This window comes from Montipora capricornis, chromosome 10, assembly GCF_036669925.1.
Source record: "Montipora capricornis isolate CH-2021 chromosome 10, ASM3666992v2, whole genome shotgun sequence".
In the NCBI taxonomy this organism is placed as follows: Eukaryota; Metazoa; Cnidaria; class Anthozoa; order Scleractinia; family Acroporidae; genus Montipora; species Montipora capricornis.
This window is the reverse complement of record NC_090892.1, coordinates 15,341,126-15,360,968: the sequence shown is the minus strand read 5'-3', so window position 1 is coordinate 15,360,968 and position 19,843 is coordinate 15,341,126. Positions and strand designations below refer to the sequence as shown.

The following is a 19,843-nucleotide window of genomic DNA, read 5'->3' as shown; positions in this document are numbered from 1 at the left end:
GAGAGCCCCCCGTGCTGTTACACAATTATCCAGCTGTTATATCACACTGACTAATGCATAAAGAAAACTTCAGCCTGCCAGTTTTAAACAATCGCGGAAACTTTCATATCCACAGTGGCACTTTGATTAAGTTAGTTTGTCATCGAGATTTTACCTCCGAATCTGGGACGCCTGTGATTTGACCAAGACACACAAGCTGTTTCCCAGGACCTTACTGTTGGAGAAGAAGGCCCGGCTACTAGCATCACCGGCTTGTCACAGCACGTGAAGTTGAACATTTTGCCACGACAAAGTACAAGCATCTTAAAGCTTCAGTGAATTTTGACTGAATAATCGTCACCAATGTACAGGACAAACGCCTGCAAGATTCTCGCTCATCTGTGGATTTTCGTACTCTTTTCGGCCACAGATTCCCATGTTCTCTCTCACGCTGGCGTTCGTAGCGTCAGTGGACCTTCTGCGCGTTCTTTTGTCGATAGCTTATTCGAAGAATATGGCGCCAACAAATCTATGAATTTAAATCAGTTTGATGCTCTTTTGAAAGAGCTTAAAATCGGTAAGCCTTATGCCGGAGAAGGGGATAGGAGCAGTGGAATTGCCAGGATGCAAAATGGTGTAACAAATGGCGATTCTAAGGTAAATAACTGAATTTCAATTGGTTAATTTGTTATCTCCTAGAACTGAACACAGGTAGATTCTTCTGAATAGTTTGTTTATGTTTAACAACGAAGTATAATTTTATCGTATGCCTGCAGACTATAATACGAGCATAGGTATGAGAGGTTTGTCGTTGCAACTTGTTGCTATTTATTGCAAAAAAACAGGTACGAAGAAGGTGCGTGGGGGATCTCTCGAGGATGTGTTCACTCCTGAGAAAATGCTGTAGTCACAAGCTTGCGCGCATCGGTTGTACTTTACTCATTCTTCTCCGATGACATTGCAAAACGAATCTGGAGTCGTCTCCATTTCTGTGTTCTTTGGCACACTTCGCTGGCACACGTGGCAAAAAAGTACAACAAAGACATTGCCTGTTGTGCGGCGTGGATTTTGGTGTCCGCTTGTTTGGTCTTATTAAACTTTTTTAAACATTATTCTGTTCAACGTGACATAGTACGCGATCGCGTGATTTCTGTGCCATTGAATTTACTTATTTTAGATGTCTGTTTTGAGAGAAAAGGGTACGGTGTTTCATGGAGAATATAAGCTTAACACGCATTCTTTGATTGCAGAGATTATGTTTATGGAAAAAAAACAATAGCGAAAAACTGCTTTGAGAAATTGACTATTATTATGAAAAACTCGAGCTTTGGCTCCAACATGGCCGTCTTATCACGTTAGTGCAATCAAAGAGTACATAACTGAAGAATAGTGATTACTGAAGGAAAACCAAAAGCACAGTCTTCAAAGCCACTGACTGTGGCGTGATAGCAGAATTTATTACCCTGCCACTTATTTTCATAAGAATAACAGGTATTGTATTCTGACTCGTCCTAGCATTTGTTTTTTTAAAGTACAGCGTATATTCTATCTCAGTCTGATTTGTTAATACATATGGATAAATATTGTAACATTTCCTTGTTCTTGATTTCTAGTACTTGAAACTTTACAAAGGCATATTTCACCTTTTACATGTAGGAATCTTATGGTAATTATGATTTTTTGTATATGAAAACATTGAACCATGAAGTCAAAAATAATTAGTACTTACTTTGCAAAGGCAATATTATTATTAAAGGCCGGTTTACACGGTGCGACTTGTCGGCCCGATTTTTGGCGGCCATCCAGGAAAGAATTACTATGTAACAAAAAATAATCCATTATATTATTTAAACTTCTGACTTTTGTAATGCTGGTTCACCACCTGAGCCAACTTGTTAGCTGTAAACTGGTCATTTTGTGGATTCTAGCTGTAGAGATGAATATGATTCTTGCAGTTGTTTGAAAATTTAAGAATTTAGTTTTTTTAACATTGAAATCAAGAAGAAAGTATGGGTTGTACAGATGCGTGATACTGGGCTAACTATGGGTTGTGACTAGCTGTTAATTAAGCATCCTCCTTATTGGACACATTACTGTGCCTTTGTCAAAAGATGGTGAATTTAAGATGGTCTGAGGGGGTTTTGGTTTAAGAGGTTTAAATCGTCACATGGTTTGATTTTGGAGAGTTTTCAGGGTTGTCAGAGTGGATGGTAAAGGGGGGGACCATGTTGATACGGAAGGACTGTGCCATTATGGAAACAGTGGCTAGCAACTACAGAGTAATTGCATGTTTGCTGTTGATGTGGAAGCTACTCACTGGGATCTTGCCAGAAAAGCTGTATGGGGTGAAGGGTAATACAGTCGAACCTCGATTATCTGGACTATTCGATTAGCCGGACTTTTTTCTCTTGTCCCAAATTTTTCATTTTGTGATCTTGAAAACTCAAAGTCGCAATAAGCCCAATAATCCTTTCAAAAGACTGTTGAAACGGCTTATTATCCTGTGCGCTTTTCAAAATTCACAAGTGCCATGAGACAAAAAAAACATTCTGGTGCGTTCAGCCGATATCTGATTGCTTCAATTGTTTTGTTGCCAAGGGGATTTCATGCTTGATGAGTTCCTTCTGCGTGGGTTATGTAAACACACGAGTGGTTGATTGCCCTTTGGGCAAGCTGTAATTTCATCTTACTAGCCCAATTATCTACAGAGCTGGCCCCATTATTTTATATTCATGGGGTAATTGAATCAATTTAATTTGCAAAATAACTAATTAAAGCAAGAGTATCGTGGTATTGCGCATGCTCTAGCCGTAGCAAATGTCACAATTTATAATCCATTGAATCAGAAGCGATGTTGTAATTCGTGTGCAATACCGTGATATTCTCCCTTTAATAATAGGTACATGTAGCTTCGATAAACTTTGATTTCCCTCCAACCACTCAATTGTACAAACTTCTACAATTTTTCAGTTACAAGTGCTTGAATCAAAATTTTGAATTTGAAGGAGCATTTTAAGGCCACATGGTATAGTTTTAACATGTATAATTTTTGTTCGTAACTGTTTATTCTTTTTCTGCCAATTTGAAACTCATCCTGTAATTTATTATTCAAACACCAGGCTACAAATTAAGTGAATAAATTTTTTGCAGTATTCTGAATGACAAGGGCACAAAAATTAATTACTGAAAGATTTCCTGATAAAGACAAAGATATTGTGTTAACATGGAGAAGAAACCCAAAGAGTTATAAACACCTCAAACACCCTTTCAAAAGACTGTTGAAACAGCTTATTATCATGTGCACTTTTCAATATTCACAAGTGCAACGAGACAAAAAAATATTCTGATGCATTCAGCCGATATCTGATTGGCTCAATTGTTTTGTTGCCAAGGGGATTTCATGCTTGATGAGTTCCTTCTGCGTGGGTTATGTAAACACACGAGTGGTTGATTGCCCTTTGGGCAAGCTGTAATTTCATCTTACTAGCCCAATTATCTACAGAGCTGGCCCCATTATTTTATATTCATGGGGTAATTGAATCAATTTAATTTGCAAAATAACTAATTAAAGCAAGAGTATCGTGGTATTGCGCATGCTCTAGCCGTAGCAAATGTCACAATTTATAATCCATTGAATCAGAAGCGATGTTGTAATTCGTGTGCAATACCGTGATATTCTCCCTTTAATAATAGGTACATGTAGCTTCGATAAACTTTGATTTCCCTCCAACCACTCAATTGTACAAACTTCTACAATTTTTCAGTTACAAGTGCTTGAATCAAAATTTTGAATTTGAAGGAGCATTTTAAGGCCACATGGTATAGTTTAAACTTGCATATATAATTTTTGTTTGTAACTGTTTATTCTTTTTCTGCCAATTTGAAACTCATCCTGTAATTTATTATTCAAACACCAGGCTACAAATTAAGTGAATAAATTTTTTGCAGTATTCTGAATGACAAGGGCACAAAAATTAATTACTGAAAGATTTCCTGATAAAGACAAAGATATTGTGTTAACATGGAGATGAAACCCAAAGAGTTATAAACACCTCAAACGCCCTTAGATGTCCCCAGTTGACGATTAAAATCATCTGGTGTTAGACAGTAAACCCTGTTAAGTCTCACTCTCAGTAAAATGAATGCGAACACAGACTGCTGGAAATACATCTGCATTTGCTAGCTACACTCCCAGGGGTCAATGGGTTATTCCGCGATCTGACACAAGAAGGGACTTTCATGAATCGCCTGATGTAATGTTTTCTGGTGGAAAATTTAATTTTTGAAAAAAAAAACAAAAAGCTTAATTGTGGACTTTTGAGTGCTCGCCAGTGTTTTCATGCTTGCTCGTAGAACTCACAGCAGTTTTTTTTGTCATTGGATCTTCTTGAGATGTGGCCAAGGGAAAACTGGAACTTTGCTCAGTCAGAGCCTGGTTACTGCCATATTGGCTACAGCCAGCTAAAATCTACCTGCGGTGAAATTTTCTTCATTTCTCGCCTAGAGTTAGGTCATAAAGTACTTACTCCAAAAATGAAAATATAAATGGGGGTCATCGGTCATAATAGCGAGATGTAGCCTCATCTGCTCATCCATCGAAAATCATAAAAATAAACTGTTAGAGTGAAGGTTTCCGTGCATAGGTTTTTATGGGTGGGATTTTTAGATAATTACATGCCGCTAGGGTTGTCGTAAACAGTAGACTCTATCCGTTGCAACCACTACCGGAATTCGATGGCACGAGGAAAGAAAATGTAAAAAAAGATAACTTCTTACGGTGGGAATTTTTTCATTTCATCATATTCTGTAGATAGTAAGTAAAGGAAGTGATTCGTGATTTAAAAAATAGGGATCACCTATGATCTAAACGAGTAAAATCGATGTGATTTTGCAAAGCTCTTGGAAAATTTCGTTTGTCACGCTTTTGCGTGACTCGTCGGGCAAGGACTGGAACGCAAGTGAGGATCGATCGTTGAAAAGATGAAAGGTTTTTACAAAAAATATATATTTCTCGAGTATAGCAACGAAGTTTTAAGTTTTCACGCAGGTCCGCACTATTCAACCGGACGAGGACGAAAATACTGCTCTATTTTCACGAAAGTAAATGAAAATAACTTCAAAAACATGCATTCTTTTTTAACTTAAGTTCGTATGGTAAGAAAAATATTCTAAAAAAAACAGCCCCATTAAATTTACGCAACGGTTCGTCCCCGAGTTTTCCAAATTTTCAGCCACTACTCGATAAGCTTTTCCAGAGCTTTTCCATCCTCCCGCTCACTTCTCTTTTGAAGTTTCATGATGATTCGGAAATAAATGTGCCATTCTTTTGCCGGCCTGGAATTTTTTCCCCGCGATTATCGCAAATATCGGTCGTGCAGTAGTGTACTTGACTTTCATAAATATTTTAAAATCAATTTTGACTGATCGCTATGTTCTTTGATCTATCGTTGTGCAAGACTTATCGTCTACGGTTTTTGCAAGGGTTTGAAAACCTCAACTTCACTAATGCTTGAAGTAATGCGTGACTTATTACAGTCGCGTTACCTGCGCAGTAACGTTGCGCACAAAAAATTAGCGCAAACGTCCTTAAAAGGATGATTTAGTACCCTTGAAAAGAAAAAGATTGTATTGCTGCTTTTTTTCTGTGGAACTGTCTTCTAAACACTTACGGTGTGTCATAAGTTTGGCATCAGAAAAAAGCAACCATCAACGCCACAATCATGATGCTTGCCCGTTGGGCAACCTGCAATAAGGAAGTGCTAGCATGAAACATTGTTCCACTAGCCCCGGGCTACTGGACAGCCTTTTTGTCATGCCTTGTGGAAGGGGTACTGGAAGAGGTTGTGGGATACAACAGGAGGATGGGTGAAGAAAAGGTGTTTGCAATGGATTGGAAGGCCTATGATATGGTGCCGCACTAGTGGATTGTTGAAACGGTGAATGTGGGTGACAACTTGAAGGGTTTTATGTGTGGTACATGTAGTATGAGTGATTGGAAAGTTGTGGTGTCGTCAAATGGGAATGTGTTGGATGGAGTGGCAATCAAAGATGGAATATTGTTGTCTCCACTGTTGCTTGTTCTCACATTGATCCCACTCACCATGTTGTTGAAAGGGGAGAACATTGGGTATAAGCTTGGGAAGTATCAGGAGTTGATCAACTATTTGATGTTTGTGGATGATTTGAAGCTGTATGGTAGGTTTGAAGAGGAGCAGGAGACTTTGATCAATTTTGTGCAGGTTTTGGACATAAGGATGGACTTTGAGCTGGACAAGTGTGCTGTGCAAATGTTGAAGCAGGGGGTGAAGAATTGTGTTGCCTGTTGGTCGGGTGTGTCAACAAAGATTGTGCTGTTGGTGATTGGTTGTTTGGGTGTGGTGTCTGGTCGGTTGTAGGTTTTTTCTTTTTTTTTTTTTTTTGAGGTCTTGAGATTGTGGATGTGTTGGGAGAAATGCAGGTGGCTGCAGTCCTAATCCTCTGGAAGATGCTTAGCCTCTAAGCTCAGGGCTAGGGCTAAGGCCAAGCAGTGTTTGAATACCATTTCCTCGCAGGTTGTTCTGTCCTCTGAAATTCAAGAGTTATTATTATTATCATTATCACTATCTTTTTCCTTATTGTAGTTTTCCATGTTTTAAAGAGGATTCAAGATGGGTTCTATGCGGCATTTTTTTTTGTCTCTTGATTGATTAATTATCATTTTTAAATGATTATTATTTTTAAATTTTTACTTTTGTCATAATGATTCAATTTTTAAAACAACTGTTTAATGAACTGTTCTGGATTATTCCAGATATCCCCAGAAATTGATTCAAGAATTGTTTATAATGTAATGTGCAAGGTTACTATTGAAATACAGCTGTAAGCTTTGTGTACTGTATAGACACAATCAATATACATTAAACAACTGCATCGCTTAGTGGAGGTTGGGTGCTGGGATATCCAGGGTCTTCCACTTTTGGCTGCTAGCCCCTAGCTACAACTGTAGAATAAACTCCCCCATGGCTTGCACAATGCCGCAACATAGCCATGAGCTCCCTTGCCAGGAATCTTAAAAAACAGGAACCTGTTGCACTGAACTATCAGTGGAGAAAAAAGAGAAGTATTGATAGTGGCCAATACCAAAAGAAACTTGAATGCCTTTAGTTTTTAGTCATCTTTCTTTGATTTTCCTTGCAGTGTTATCAAGCCAAAACCCTTTTTGAGTCATTTTCAGTTGATGCTAGTGGACTGAACCCAAGAACATTTGAGAGGATTTGCCCTGCATTAGTGGAACAAATTGAAAGTAAGGCTTGTTTGTTGGAGAAACCGGATAACATAGAAGAAAGTGGAAAGCAAAGTAAAGCCCATGGTAAGTACTCATTGCAAAAGAATTTTTCTAGGGATTTGTGAGGCTACAGGTATGATGATGTAGCTTATTCTGTGGCTGTTTTTCTTTTTTGGCTGATTTCCGATTCAAAGTTTACTGCCTCAAGTTGTTCCCAAGTCACCAAAAAGAACATTAATTTTACTAGATACACCTGTACATGTATTACATTACAATACATCATGTGAGCAGCAGATTGAGTTGCTATGGTTACTTCTAAGCAATCCCATGTGAAAATGTTTTGGACTGGGTAACCCCCCAAAATGGATTGGGATCCATTTGAACTTCTACGTGAGTCTGCAGGGTGGGTAGTAGTATTTTTTTAATGTATTTTATTAATTTTTCTTGATGGTAACCACTTATACATATGGTATTAAAGCACCTGCAACAAACACAACTCCCAACTTCCCCTCCGTCCAAACCCTTTACTCCACACATGCCCATACACAAAAATGCAAACACACACAGCCTACTAACAGAGAGACAAACAATAACACTCAATAAGACAATACGAAAGGCCTGATATAATATTATTATCATAGCTACCAAATTATATGCATGTTCCCAGAGGACATAATTGGTTGTCTTCTTCACAAAACTTGCCCCATTTAAGAAGGTGGGTATGCAATTTGTTCTTCTCTTTAGCAATCTTACATTCCAGGTGAAAGTCTGTAGTAGTAACAAAATACTGTGTTTCAAGTCTGTCCAACAAGATTAAGTACTTTTCGGTAGTGTTTAAACCTGGAGTAATGATCTGAAAGTACATCCATTTTGCAAGGACATTGGTTTATAATATTATTGGTCTTAACACGGATCATCTCAACGTGTTGCATGCACACAGAATAGTAAGAAAGTGAAATGAGTGAAACATAACAAACATGGGCTGACTAATGCCAGGTCCCTATCTTAGCAAACTAGTACACATCTTTGGAAGAACTTATTTAAGTACTGTAAATTAAAGTTCTGATATCATACTTTTTTTTTAGCTTGGGGGTTTGGATTTGTAGCAGTGACTTTAATTAGCTGTGCTTCCCTCTTGGGAGCTTTTGTTGTGCCATTTATGAACCAATCATTCTACAAGATGCTATTGCTGTTTATGGTTTCTCTTGCGGTTGGAGTTTTAAGTGGCAGCGGAGTCTTCCATTTGATCCCACATGTAAGTGATAAACGTGTAGTTTAAAATTTGCAGCCCACACCCTACCTTGTTTTTCCAACATTAGTTTGCTTTTAGTTTAACCTCATTTTTGACAAGATAAAGCTGTTAAATTTATCAATTAATAGGAGCATGCAGTGCTTTATCATATTTCCTTTTCCGACAGACATTTGGATTTGGCCAGGATGGTGAGACATCATATCTGTGGAAATGCCTTGTGATTATAGGTGGAATCTACTTGTTCTTTTTCTTGGAATATACTATGAAGATGTTTGTCAGATTCAGACAGAAATCATCCTGTGAAAACCACCAGGTACAACTATTGAACTATATGTTCTGAGGTGCATCCAAGAATCACAGTGAAAGCATTTTAAATTTAAACTTAAGCAACCAAGAGAGGTTAAGCTGCATGTATCTTGTTATCTTATCTTTTTAGGACCTAGAAAAGTCAAAGGGTTCTGATATTGCTGAGGTTCAGCTACAGTTGTACAATGTAAATCAAGACACTCACCATAACCACCATAATGTCTGTTTAACAGAAGATGTTCCACCTGTGCAAATAAAGTTGGTGAGTTACTAACTGTTTAGGGTCTAATTTTAGTATTTCAAGCCATTCCCTTGCATTCCGTGTTGCCAAATGAACAGTATAATTTAGAGAGTTAATTCAGACAAGGACTGTACATAGATGTACATGTAGATCAGGCAGGCTGAGCAACACTGCTGAGGCTCAGGCTAAACATGGTGAGGCAAGTTGCTAACATTAGGCCCAAAAAAAAAAGACTCAAAACAAAAGGTTGTCATTATGTTTTGAAGAAGCTGGCTACATAGGGAAAGCAGCCTGCAGTTTTTAATTGATTTTTCCCTGTGGTTACTGTAACAGTGTCTTAGTCATTGCATTGGTTTACTCTTAGCAGCTGGCTATTTTCACTATGTTAGATGATCTGGCTGGAATGGCTGGCTGCCAGCTACTAGCGACATCCCTGATAAAATTGAACAAAACTGTTTTAGCATATAAATGGGAATTTCTTCCTGAATCCATTTCCCTCTTAGTTTGTGACTGAAATCTTGAGAGAACCTGAAAAGTCTCATAGCAGAGAAACCTTTAGGTAGCAAAATTGACACAGTTGCCCTCAAACCAGTTGAAGTAGTCCATATAACTTTGCAGAAGAGAAAATCTCCTGGTAGTGTTCTTCATTAACTTAATTCAGATAAAGAATGAATACACAGTCTGTAGTTAATATGATTTTCTGCATGGAATCGATTGTGAAAAATCCTAAACCCTTTTTAAGAGCTTTTGACTCTTTTGTTACTTGAGCAGCATTGTGACATGTAGTGGGGATTTGAGGAATTAAGCAAATTTAGGCATTTATTTTACCAAGTTGTGGCAGGGCATTTACTGAGTAAGACATGTTTTGAGTAGCTGAAAAGCTGTTTGTAATACTGTACCTTTACTGACAGCCTGTATGACCTCTACTTAACATGATGTTTATTCTCTTCCAAAAACGTTTTCATCCAAAAGGTAAAAAAATGGTCAATGCTAGGGATTAAATTTCAAACTCCATTGACCATTGTGTAGTGAAAGCCCAAGAACATAACAGTTTGTGGCGATTTTATTTGAGCAATCACTTCAGTGGCCACCTCTCTGCTTCTCCTCTGTCCATGCTGCACTATTTAGTGCCTCTAGCAGCTTAACAATGTCATGGCTTCGAAATTTATATCACCCAATGTCTACAGTGGGCAGCAAAATGATGATGTTGATGAAATTGGATTTGCATTCGATGACCATCCCTTGATACTTTCCTTGCGGAACAAACGAAAAAAAAAGCCTTTCTTCACATAAAGTTTTGACACAATATTTGTCCTTTGAAACAACATTTTTTCCATTGTTGAAGAGAGGCCTCATTTGATTTGTATTTAGCTCTGTAAATTCATCTTGTGAAAGTATCCGCTGGCAACTAATAAAACTTTTCTTACCTGCTACTTTAAACAACAAGGAAAAGTCAACGGGGAAGAGGAAAGTGGCTCCTGTAGCTTGGATGATCATCATTGGTGATGGCCTTCACAACTTTATTGATGGCTTGGCCATTGGAGCATCATTCTCTACTTCAACTTTTGATGGTGTTAGTACTTCATTGGCAATATTCTGCGAGGAGTTACCACATGAACTTGGTAATGACACGTTTTGATGTACTTTATCCCATTGAAAACTTGGAGTAACATTTTTCATCTGTCTAATGCCAGATGAGTTTACTTACTGAGAACAACTTTAAAAAATATTAATGAGTTTAAATTATGTGTACCAATGTGGTAAAAATATAATAATTGACTTTGGCCGCATACAGCTCAACTGTATTACTGTTAAAATATTTTAGTTAATGTCAAATTCATGGGGCGGTTTTCTAACTCCTGGGTGATCGTGGTGGTATTATGGTTCGTTATGGTGGCGCTTGTTTTATTCAATTTGGATGTTTAGTAGTTCTTTGTCTTACACTTAGAGAGGTTATTTGTTTCGTTCAAGGGACGGCAGGGTGATTTTTTGCAATCCGTAGCGTGTTAAGGATTGATTCGGTCGAGGTCCGATGTGGTTGTGGCCCTTTTTCTTTTGTGCCACGGGATGGTGTAAGTTATAAATGTATACATGTAACTGTGGTCAAGGTCTGAGACAGCTATTATAGGTCGAGGACTTTTGCTCTGTGCCACATCAATTGAGGACTAATAGAGCTGGAATAGGTCTAGTACCTTTGCTCTAAGCCATGAGGTGGTTGAGGTTAAAAGGCCTACAAGGGAAAATTCGGTCGAGGGCTGGTCGAGTGTTTTTTTGGTCGAGGACCATTGTGTTTTTTTTTCTGTCACATGGTGGCATTGACAAAAAGACAGGAAAAGATCTGCGTATGGAAAAAAAGAGAAACAAAAGGATCAACAAATGAAAAAGAAAAGGAAAGTAGACATAAAACAGGGATGAAATTTTGGTAGGGGACCAGGGGTGCGTTGTAATGCACACTAATTATTTTTTGACACCACCACATGGTGGAAAACAGAATGAAACAGGCTCGTTCGAGGACCAATAGGGCAATGATGGGAGGGGTTTTTTTTCTGTGCCTTGTGGTGATGTGAAAGAAAGTGGCCCCCGTGTCCTAGCCAATTTGGACCCCCTACATTTGGACCCCCGGTGCAAGCACGATGTTGCTTGTGCCCTTAGAAGTTGAAGAGAGGGGTCAGCAGAGGGTGTTACACTGGATATCCCTGGACGGAAGGCCGAGGGTCCACATGTGACATTTGTTTGGGAAAGATGGGTGGATTGGCTAGAGGATTTTACAGCATTAAACACGAAGACGCACCATAAAAGGGGGTGCTTCACACACTGCTTTTGTTCGAATTCATTCAAGCATGACTGATTAATTATCCAAGATGGTGATCAACAAACAGCAACACAGAGACGGAAACCCTAAAAGATATTTCTAGCGCGAAAAAAAGGGACTGGCGATTAAATAAAGAATTAACAGATAGCATTTTATGACACATTAAGGACACATTTGCCTTAAGGGGCTTTTTTTTAATACAAATTATCACAGAGCTCTCGGTTGCGTCCATGATTGAGAAATCATTTGCATGTGCCTAAGGCACCATGCCTTTTATAGCGTGTCTTCATGGTTTAAGCGTAGTCTGGGGTGACCATTCCATGACTTAAGACTAATGAGTATGCAAGATGGATAGTGAGCTATATTTATTTAATTATTAATATTCATTAGACTTCGGGCATGTGATGTAAGTGTGTGTTGACTATTCTATCTTGGGCCACATTGGTGGGAGGCGAGTGTTCTCACCACTGCGCCATTCCCGCTCGCACTCCCAAATAATTTTTTGTCATTGTTTTGGTCTTGAATTAGCTTGATTCCTTACTCAGTCTGAACAGTTCATTATCCTAGTTACACACTCATTAGTATTTTAATTATAGGAAGGTCACCCCAGATTAGCAAGCTCCCTGGAGATGACACGTTGGTGCCAATAGAATGAGCACGAAGGGTGGGAGGGTAGAGCGACTTCAACCAAAGTTAGTACAACTGACAACCTTGATTCCCAGACTTGGCGTCATATGTGGGTTGAGTTTGTTGGTTCTCTTCTCTGCTGTGAGAGGTTTTTCTCCGGGTACTCTGGTTTTCCTCTTGCCTCAGAAACCAATATTTGATTTGATTTGAGTTAATTTCATTAGTGTCCCCAATTAGTGCTCTTGTGCTAAATCCATACTTAATTATCAAGCTGGAAAGGAGTTGGTCAATAGGCCACTTTGGAAAATACCATAATACTCTTTGTTTGGCTCCCCAAATATTGTTTCTCTTGGGACCATCGTAAGACCCAAGAGAATGGGGGGACAAACAAGGAGTATTACGGTATTTTCCGAAGTGAACTATTGAGAATAGGGAGTTTAAGCAAATCACAACGGCTGATGCTACTACGGCTACCGTGCCTGAAAAGGTCTGGGGAGAGTACGGCGCGGTGGTCTGCTAAATTTTAAGTTTAGCAAAGCAAAATACAAGGAAACATGGGCTAAGCAGTTTAAAATCTCTGTTATTTAGTTTCTCAAAGCCAAATGGCTTTGCTCAAAGGACGATGGCCGTTGTTCGCCTTGCTAGGACGAAAAGATTATTTCTAAGGAAAAGCGAATGCTATACACCTTGTACAATAACAACAATTTGATGGATGAAAATATATCATTTCAGAGACAAATATCTCAAGGAATATCGAGTAAAAAACACAAATATATCAATACTCAAAGAGGCAAAATAGCATCGTATAGTATCCAGATATAATACATCTTCACTAGATCCTCAAAGCAAACTTAACCGAAGAAAAACAACCTCGTGCTGAACACGAATATTTCACTTGACTCACTTCGCCATTCCAACACCTTTGCCAAAACTTATCGGAAGTTCATGATACGTATTTACAAGCTTATGAGAGGCAACCTTGACACAATCCTTGACTTAAATTGACTTTAAAGGATATAGTATCCAATGGAATTCTTAAAATGCCGAGATGTCCGTTGAAAAGGGCCAGAGAAGCGAAATAAACCCGACGTAGTAGCCGCTACGGCAAAACATCCCGACTCACGTAGTCAGATTTCACACTACGGCTGGATGCAACCGACGTACATGCGCAGTGTCTCATTTTGGGGGAAATTTACTTCCGGCAGCCGTATTAGCGCCAGCCGTAGCGATTTGCTTAAAGTCCCTAATATTTTATCTACAACTGTAGGAGCACTTATGCGAGTAAATGCGAGTAAGTAGATGCTCGCCAAATTTTGACACCCAACACAAGGTGTCCCTTTAAGTCTAAGCATTTGCTATTTATTTCCAACAACAAGGTAAGGGTCAAGGTTAGTTTTATTTTTAGCTTAGAGTAAATGCAGCAGTTTACCGTTACTTGAAGAGCAGTATTTGGAGGACACTTTGTGATGTTAATTGTATGTATTCCGAGACACACGAGTCACATTTCGGTTGAGGAGAAGAGCAAAGGGGAGTGCTTATTGAAATCCAGGTGCATCTAATTAGGGTCATTTTTGGACATATCTGTGTACATAAGAGATGAATGTACATCCACATGAATGATTATATCAGTGGTCATTTTAGAATCTGTCTATGCATCCATGTACATGGTACGGGATTCCTCTGGTGAGTTAGTCATGATCCAATCTTTTGTTGCACTATTTCAACAGGTGACTTTGCAGTTCTCCTTAATGCTGGGATGTCATATAAAGCAGCAATGGGATTCAACTTTCTTTCAGCCTGTGCTTGTTATGTGGGACTCATCATTGGTCTATTGCTAGGTTATACGACATCAGCAGTCAAATGGATCTATGCACTGGCTGGAGGCATGTTTATCTATATTGCTTTGGTTGACATGGTAAGCTTTAGAGGATGATCACGGAAAGCAAAAAGAATATTGCAGTTGTTGTCACTATGAATTTCCATTTTTGGCCCAACTTAGTTTGGTTGTATTTTTTTCTGAGAAGGTGTATGAATAGTTAAAATGATTGATGGTGATGATGATGATGATATTGATATCTTGATGATGATGGTGATGACAGCAATGACAATGACGACACTAATGATGATCGTCATCATCATCTGGATCATACATGTAATGGAGATGGATGTGGAGAAGTCAGGTGGTTAAAAGCATAAGGAAAAATATTAGAACAGTGACAGTTGATGTTGATGTAAATGAGGAAGTACAGTGTATTAGTGGGAAGTTTTGGCAATTAAGCAGCAGTCATGTTGGTATTATTTAAGGGATCATTTCATCAGACGAACCTTACTTAGTTGGGTCACCAAAAGCCTGCAATTTTACGATTTTGCAATGTGAAATCCATTCCCATGATTCGATCCATGTCGAGATGCGATTTGCTGTTTGCCTGACACAAAACGCAATAGACAAGTGTAAAGTGTTTGGCCTTGGGATATTTTGGTATGAGTGATCTAGCTGTGGCATTAAGAGAGGACATCCGCTTTTAAAATCGAATTTTTGAACAGAAGAAACCGTTCCGTTACCACTAAGTAAAACCTAGCCAATTTTTGATATATTAACAAACTAGTGACTTATTTTGTTTTGCATTCACAGTTGGAAGAAGCTTGTGAAATGTCAGTCAAAATTGGGAAAGGTTCTTTGAGAAAAAATCTAAAGACATTCGCTCTTCAGAATGGCGGCATGTTGCTGGGAATAGCTATCATGTTCGTCCTTGCTCTTTATGGAGGAGAGATCAAAGTCAAGTGAAACAGTCACTTACACATTGTTCATAAATCTATTACCTTTGACTGTATAATACAGTAAAACCCCGGGAGTGTAAGAACCTTCCATTTTAAAATGTAGCCCAAACAGGTTCTTACATTAATGGTAATAACAGAAATTTAGGCTATCTAGGATCTTTAATAGGTTCTTATTTTCTGAAGGAAAAAAGTCACGTTTTAGATGGCAGAATTTCGTTGTATTCGGCCTGATTTCATTTGAATAAAATTTAAATACAGAATGTAAAAGTTTACATAAAACGTCTGTAATAAGTAAAATCGATTTATCACATGAATCTTCAGAACTTCAATCAATTGATCTTATTTACCTAAATGCACAGATGTTTTACGTTTTAGAAAATAAGAAACTGTTTCAAATTTTAGGTCAACATTGTCTTGTTTGGAGGGGTCTAACTGACAAATTGTAGGACAACAGGTTTTTAGAAAATAGGTTCTTAATCGCGGGTTTTTACTTTATTCATGAGGTCGATTTTTAATGATCTTGAAAAGCCTATAAAGGTGCAGGTCTTGAAATTAGAAAGTTCTACTGCATTCTAGGAAGAGCTCTATATTGTGTGTGATTAAATAGAAATTAAAATGGTCTGACATTGTAAAGTTCTGTAACATTCTAAAACCGCTATAGTAAAGTTTTACCGCATTATAGATAAAATGGTCGTAAGTGCAAACGTCTAAAGTTTTAAGTTATAGAGTTCCAAGTGCTAGAGTTCTAAGTCAATTTTTACCAGATCGTGTGAAAGATATAGCACTCGTTTACTGATTAAGCCTAAGCGTTCGTTTCAGTGATTAGGCCTAAGAACTTTAGAACTTTAAGAGATTTTAGAGTCCCGAAAGAGATCGTTTGATGTTCTAGAACTTTGAAGATTTTAGAACCCCCGAAAAACGATCATTTGATATTGTAGAACCTTAGAACGTTTGGAGATTTTAGAACCCCTAGGCGGTTTGTTTGATATTCCAGAACTTTAGAGATTTTAGAGATCTTAGAACCCCCAAATGGAAGTTTTAGCGATTTCAGAACTTTACAACTTTAGAATATTAGGAATGTGTTTCGTTCTAACACTCTACATCGCGTTTTGATTTTAGATGTTCTTGAACCCTTTAGCAATAGATTTCTGGACTTTACCTACCCTCAGTGTTTTTAAAATAACTCCAAATTAAAATACAGCTATAGATGAGTTCTATCTATTAATGACAATATCTGCACTTTTTCTCGAAAAGCCTCGTTTGTGTTTTCAAGGTTGGGCTACATCGAAGATGCAATGGGAGAGTCCTAGTACCTGTAACAAGTTCCTTTTGACGCCAGTTGCAGTTCAGGACCCAGTTGTTCAAAGCTCGATTTAGCTAGACCATTCAGGCCCGATTCACACAGTACCGGACGAATTTCCTACCAGTTGAAAATTCGTGCATTTAGGGGTTCCGTTCACACGGAACCACGCTAAACGTAAGAAAACTGAGGCGCCTCATCGTTCAAAAATTTGAACGCCCAAATCGGGGACGAATCTTTAGGCGGTACGGTCGAAAATTTAACCAGCACGTTGTGAACACCTTGACCGTCTAAATTTTTGCACGGCAAAGGCGTGGTTGCATGGATGCGTGGTAATTCAGCTTAGCCTTTCTCTTTTTTGACGCCATTTTGGATTTCGTAAAGAACCGCTCTGCGCATGAACAGAAGGTAAAACTACTGATAAAGGTTAAACTTTACACCGCTTCGTCAGTTCCGTGTGAACAGAACGATAATATTTCACGGTTCCGTGCGAACAAACTGGCCGGTCAAACATTTAAACCGGTAGAAACATCGTCCGGTACCGTTTGAATCAGGCCTCAGTTTATTTGCTGATCAAGAATATTTCCACAAGCTTCTTAGTTTTCAATTTTGAATTAGAAGTTTTCTTCATCATAAAATTAGATTGTTAAAGTGCCCCTGTGACCAAAAATTCAATTCATATTTTTCTTTGGATTTCAAAACTATGTTAACAAAACACTAAGTGACCCACGTTTTAAGCCTTGATTTCAAAAAGACACCTCTTTATTTTAACTGGAATTTTCCTATTTAATGGTCCGCCGTTACTAACATTATGTTCTTGAGAGAGCTGGATCGAGGAGAAAATGACGTCAAAGACTCACTAGTTTAAGAATGCAATAGGCCTTATTCACGATAACCGCTATGTTGGTTTTCAAATTGTCATGCAAATTAGCCATGTGTAATGCTGGGGGCGAACATTGGAAAAAAGGCAATTCGCGGAAAATCGGCTCCTCGAAATATTGAAATAACATTACTGAAAGTACATTTTAGAATTTAGAATTAAGTACCTTGCATAATAATTTTATATCTTTTCATTGCCTTTGACATTTTGACTTTCTACTTCGTTAAGTGCTCATTTTTCGCTAAAAAAATCATCGAAGTACCTTGTGTAATCATTCTATTTTATTACTTAGGTGATAAACATTCAATGAACGTGAGACAAATCATCTGTGTGGCTAAGATGTTCGTTATAACCTCTCGAACTTGTGTTGTTTGCCCCCTCAGAAGTGTGTAGCTAATTTGCATGATAATAGCAAATCCAACATGGCGGCCATCGTGAATAAGCTATACGTGTATACACCGCAGAATTAATATGCACCACGGCGGTTTTGGGCTTTCAGACTTTTAAACTCACGCTTTGCATATATAATAAGCTGCGTTCACAAGCTGAAATTTTAAAGTGCCCCTCATCAAAAAAACCACTTCTTTTTTTCCTTCAGATTTTGAAAGTGTGTTTGCTTTACACCTGACTGGCAAAATTTTGAGCTTTGATTTTTATCCAAAGGCCGTTTACTTTGAGTGTAAGTTTTGGATTTCACGGTCCGCCATCACTCACGTTTAAAACTGACCGATTGGACCTCAGAGGGTTGGATCCCGGGAAAGGTGACGTCAGAGGCTCACTAGCTTAAAATATCAGCGTGTGAACTCAGCTTATTATATATGCAAAGCGTGAGTTTAAAATTCTGAAAGCCCAAAACCCCCGTGCTGCATATTAATTCTGCGGCGTACACACGTATTGCATTCTTAAACTAGTGAGCCTTTGACGTCATTTTCTCCTCGATCCAGCTCTCTCAAGAACATAATGTTAGTAATGGCGGACCATTAAATAGGAAAATTACAGTTAAAATAAAGAGGTGTCTTTGAAATCAAGGCTTAAAACGTGGGTCACTTAGTGTTTTGTTAACATAGTTTTGAAATCCAAAGAAAAATATGAATTGATTTTTTGGTCACAGCATAGTTAATAGAGGAGAATGGTTATGAAACCCGACAAATTTCTTTGTTGTAGGTTTTTGTTCTCTGTTTTGGCCTTGACCGTGCACAAAACACAATAGTTGTTTACTCCGTTCTGAGGAACTAACCAATAGAAACGTGTTGGTTACGTAATTCATGCATAGTGTATAAGCGCAAAACAAAAGATTGTGCACGGTCGTGGACTTTCCAACCTAAATCTTGGCACCTTTGTGTGTTAGTCCTTAGCTTCAAAACGAGCAAACTCAACTAAACAGTCTTAGCGAAAACTCAAGTAAACTTACAAGAACGTCACCGAAACGTTTCTTACGAGTTCGCGATATTATGTCAGCGGTATTGATCACTACTTCATAATATCACATCTCCCTTCTCATAAAAAAGTTATTCACCATAAAGCACTCAATCAGACGATGACAGTTCAAAGTCCTAAACAACGTTCCTCAAACAAAATCTCGTAGTCGTCCTGGTCTATGAATGATTCTACCAGATCTTGTTTGCACCACAGGTGGTCCTTCCACAGGTAAAGGGGTACTACTAGCTGGCAGGTTTTCTTGGGATTCCAAATCCAACTGTGGCGATGGTTCCTTGGTCTTTACCAAGTGTCTTCTATTTCTCCTGAACATAGTTCCTTGAAGATCTACCTCGTAGGAGCGAGGTGCAACTTGTTTGACAACAGATCCCTTTCTCCACAGCTTTTCTTTGTCTGATGGCAGCGGTTTCATGCGCACTGTGTCTCCGGGTTGAAGCACAGGAAGCTCTTTTGTTCCTTTGTTGTAAAACAGTGCTTGTTTCGTCTTTCTTTCTTTGAGCTTGCCTTCAGTTCCCTCCACGATCTTTGGCTGTAACAAAGTTCCTGCTGTAGGTAACAGTGTCTTTGTACGTCGTCCAAATAATCTTTGTACTGGTGATGATCCAATACTGGGTGAAGGTGTGTTTCGCCAGTCCAAAATGGCCAAGTATGAATCTTGTCCACTTGCCTTTGCTTTGGTTAGTAACTTCTTGGCTGTCTTAACAGCATTTTCAATCTTGCCATTTGATTGTGGATAGTGTGGTGAAGACGTTTGGTGGTCAAAATGCCAGGCGGATGTAAATTCTTTGAATTCTCTGGAAGCAAACTGTGGTCCGTTGTCAGAATACAGAGTATCAGGTATGCCATGGCGTGCGAACTGATTCTTGAGAGACTTGATAACAGAGCTTGAGTTGGTTCTGGATAATTGGTTCAGTTCAAAGTAATCTGACCAGTGGTCAACGATGATGAACCACTCCTTGTTGTCAAA

At 38.6% G+C, this 19,843-nt stretch overlaps 1 protein-coding gene across 2 annotated transcripts; it reads left to right on the top strand.

The window, feature by feature from the left end:
• Positions 1–242: 242 nt before the first annotated feature.
• LOC138018453 (metal cation symporter ZIP14-like) lies at positions 243–16,478 on the top strand. 2 transcript variants are annotated; one of them, XM_068865081.1, is made up of 9 exons: positions 250–636; positions 1,593–1,645; positions 7,156–7,327; positions 8,329–8,498; positions 8,662–8,808; positions 8,932–9,063; positions 10,490–10,664; positions 14,209–14,396; positions 15,114–16,478. In XM_068865081.1, the coding sequence occupies exons 2-9, from the start codon at positions 1,643–1,645 to the stop codon at positions 15,264–15,266; spliced, it is 1,140 nt and encodes a 379-aa protein (XP_068721182.1). In that variant the 5' UTR covers positions 250–636; positions 1,593–1,642; the 3' UTR covers positions 15,267–16,478. The 2 variants fall into 2 exon arrangements, with proteins under 2 accessions (XP_068721180.1, XP_068721182.1); XM_068865079.1 differs by lacking the exon at positions 1,593–1,645 and having other exon boundaries at positions 243–636.
• Positions 16,479–19,843: the final 3,365 nt, after the last annotated feature.

Excerpts from the sequence above, each read along its gene's own strand:
- LOC138018453 (XM_068865079.1), top strand. The coding sequence starts at position 343 with ATGTACAGGACAAACGCCTGCAAGATTCTCGCTCATCTGTGGATTTTC. Across the intron at positions 9,064-10,489 it reads CACCTGTGCAAATAAAGTTG|GAAAAGTCAACGGGGAAGAG; the intron begins GTGAGTTACTAA and ends TTAAACAACAAG. Across the intron at positions 10,665-14,208 it reads GGAGTTACCACATGAACTTG|GTGACTTTGCAGTTCTCCTT; the intron begins GTAATGACACGT and ends CTATTTCAACAG.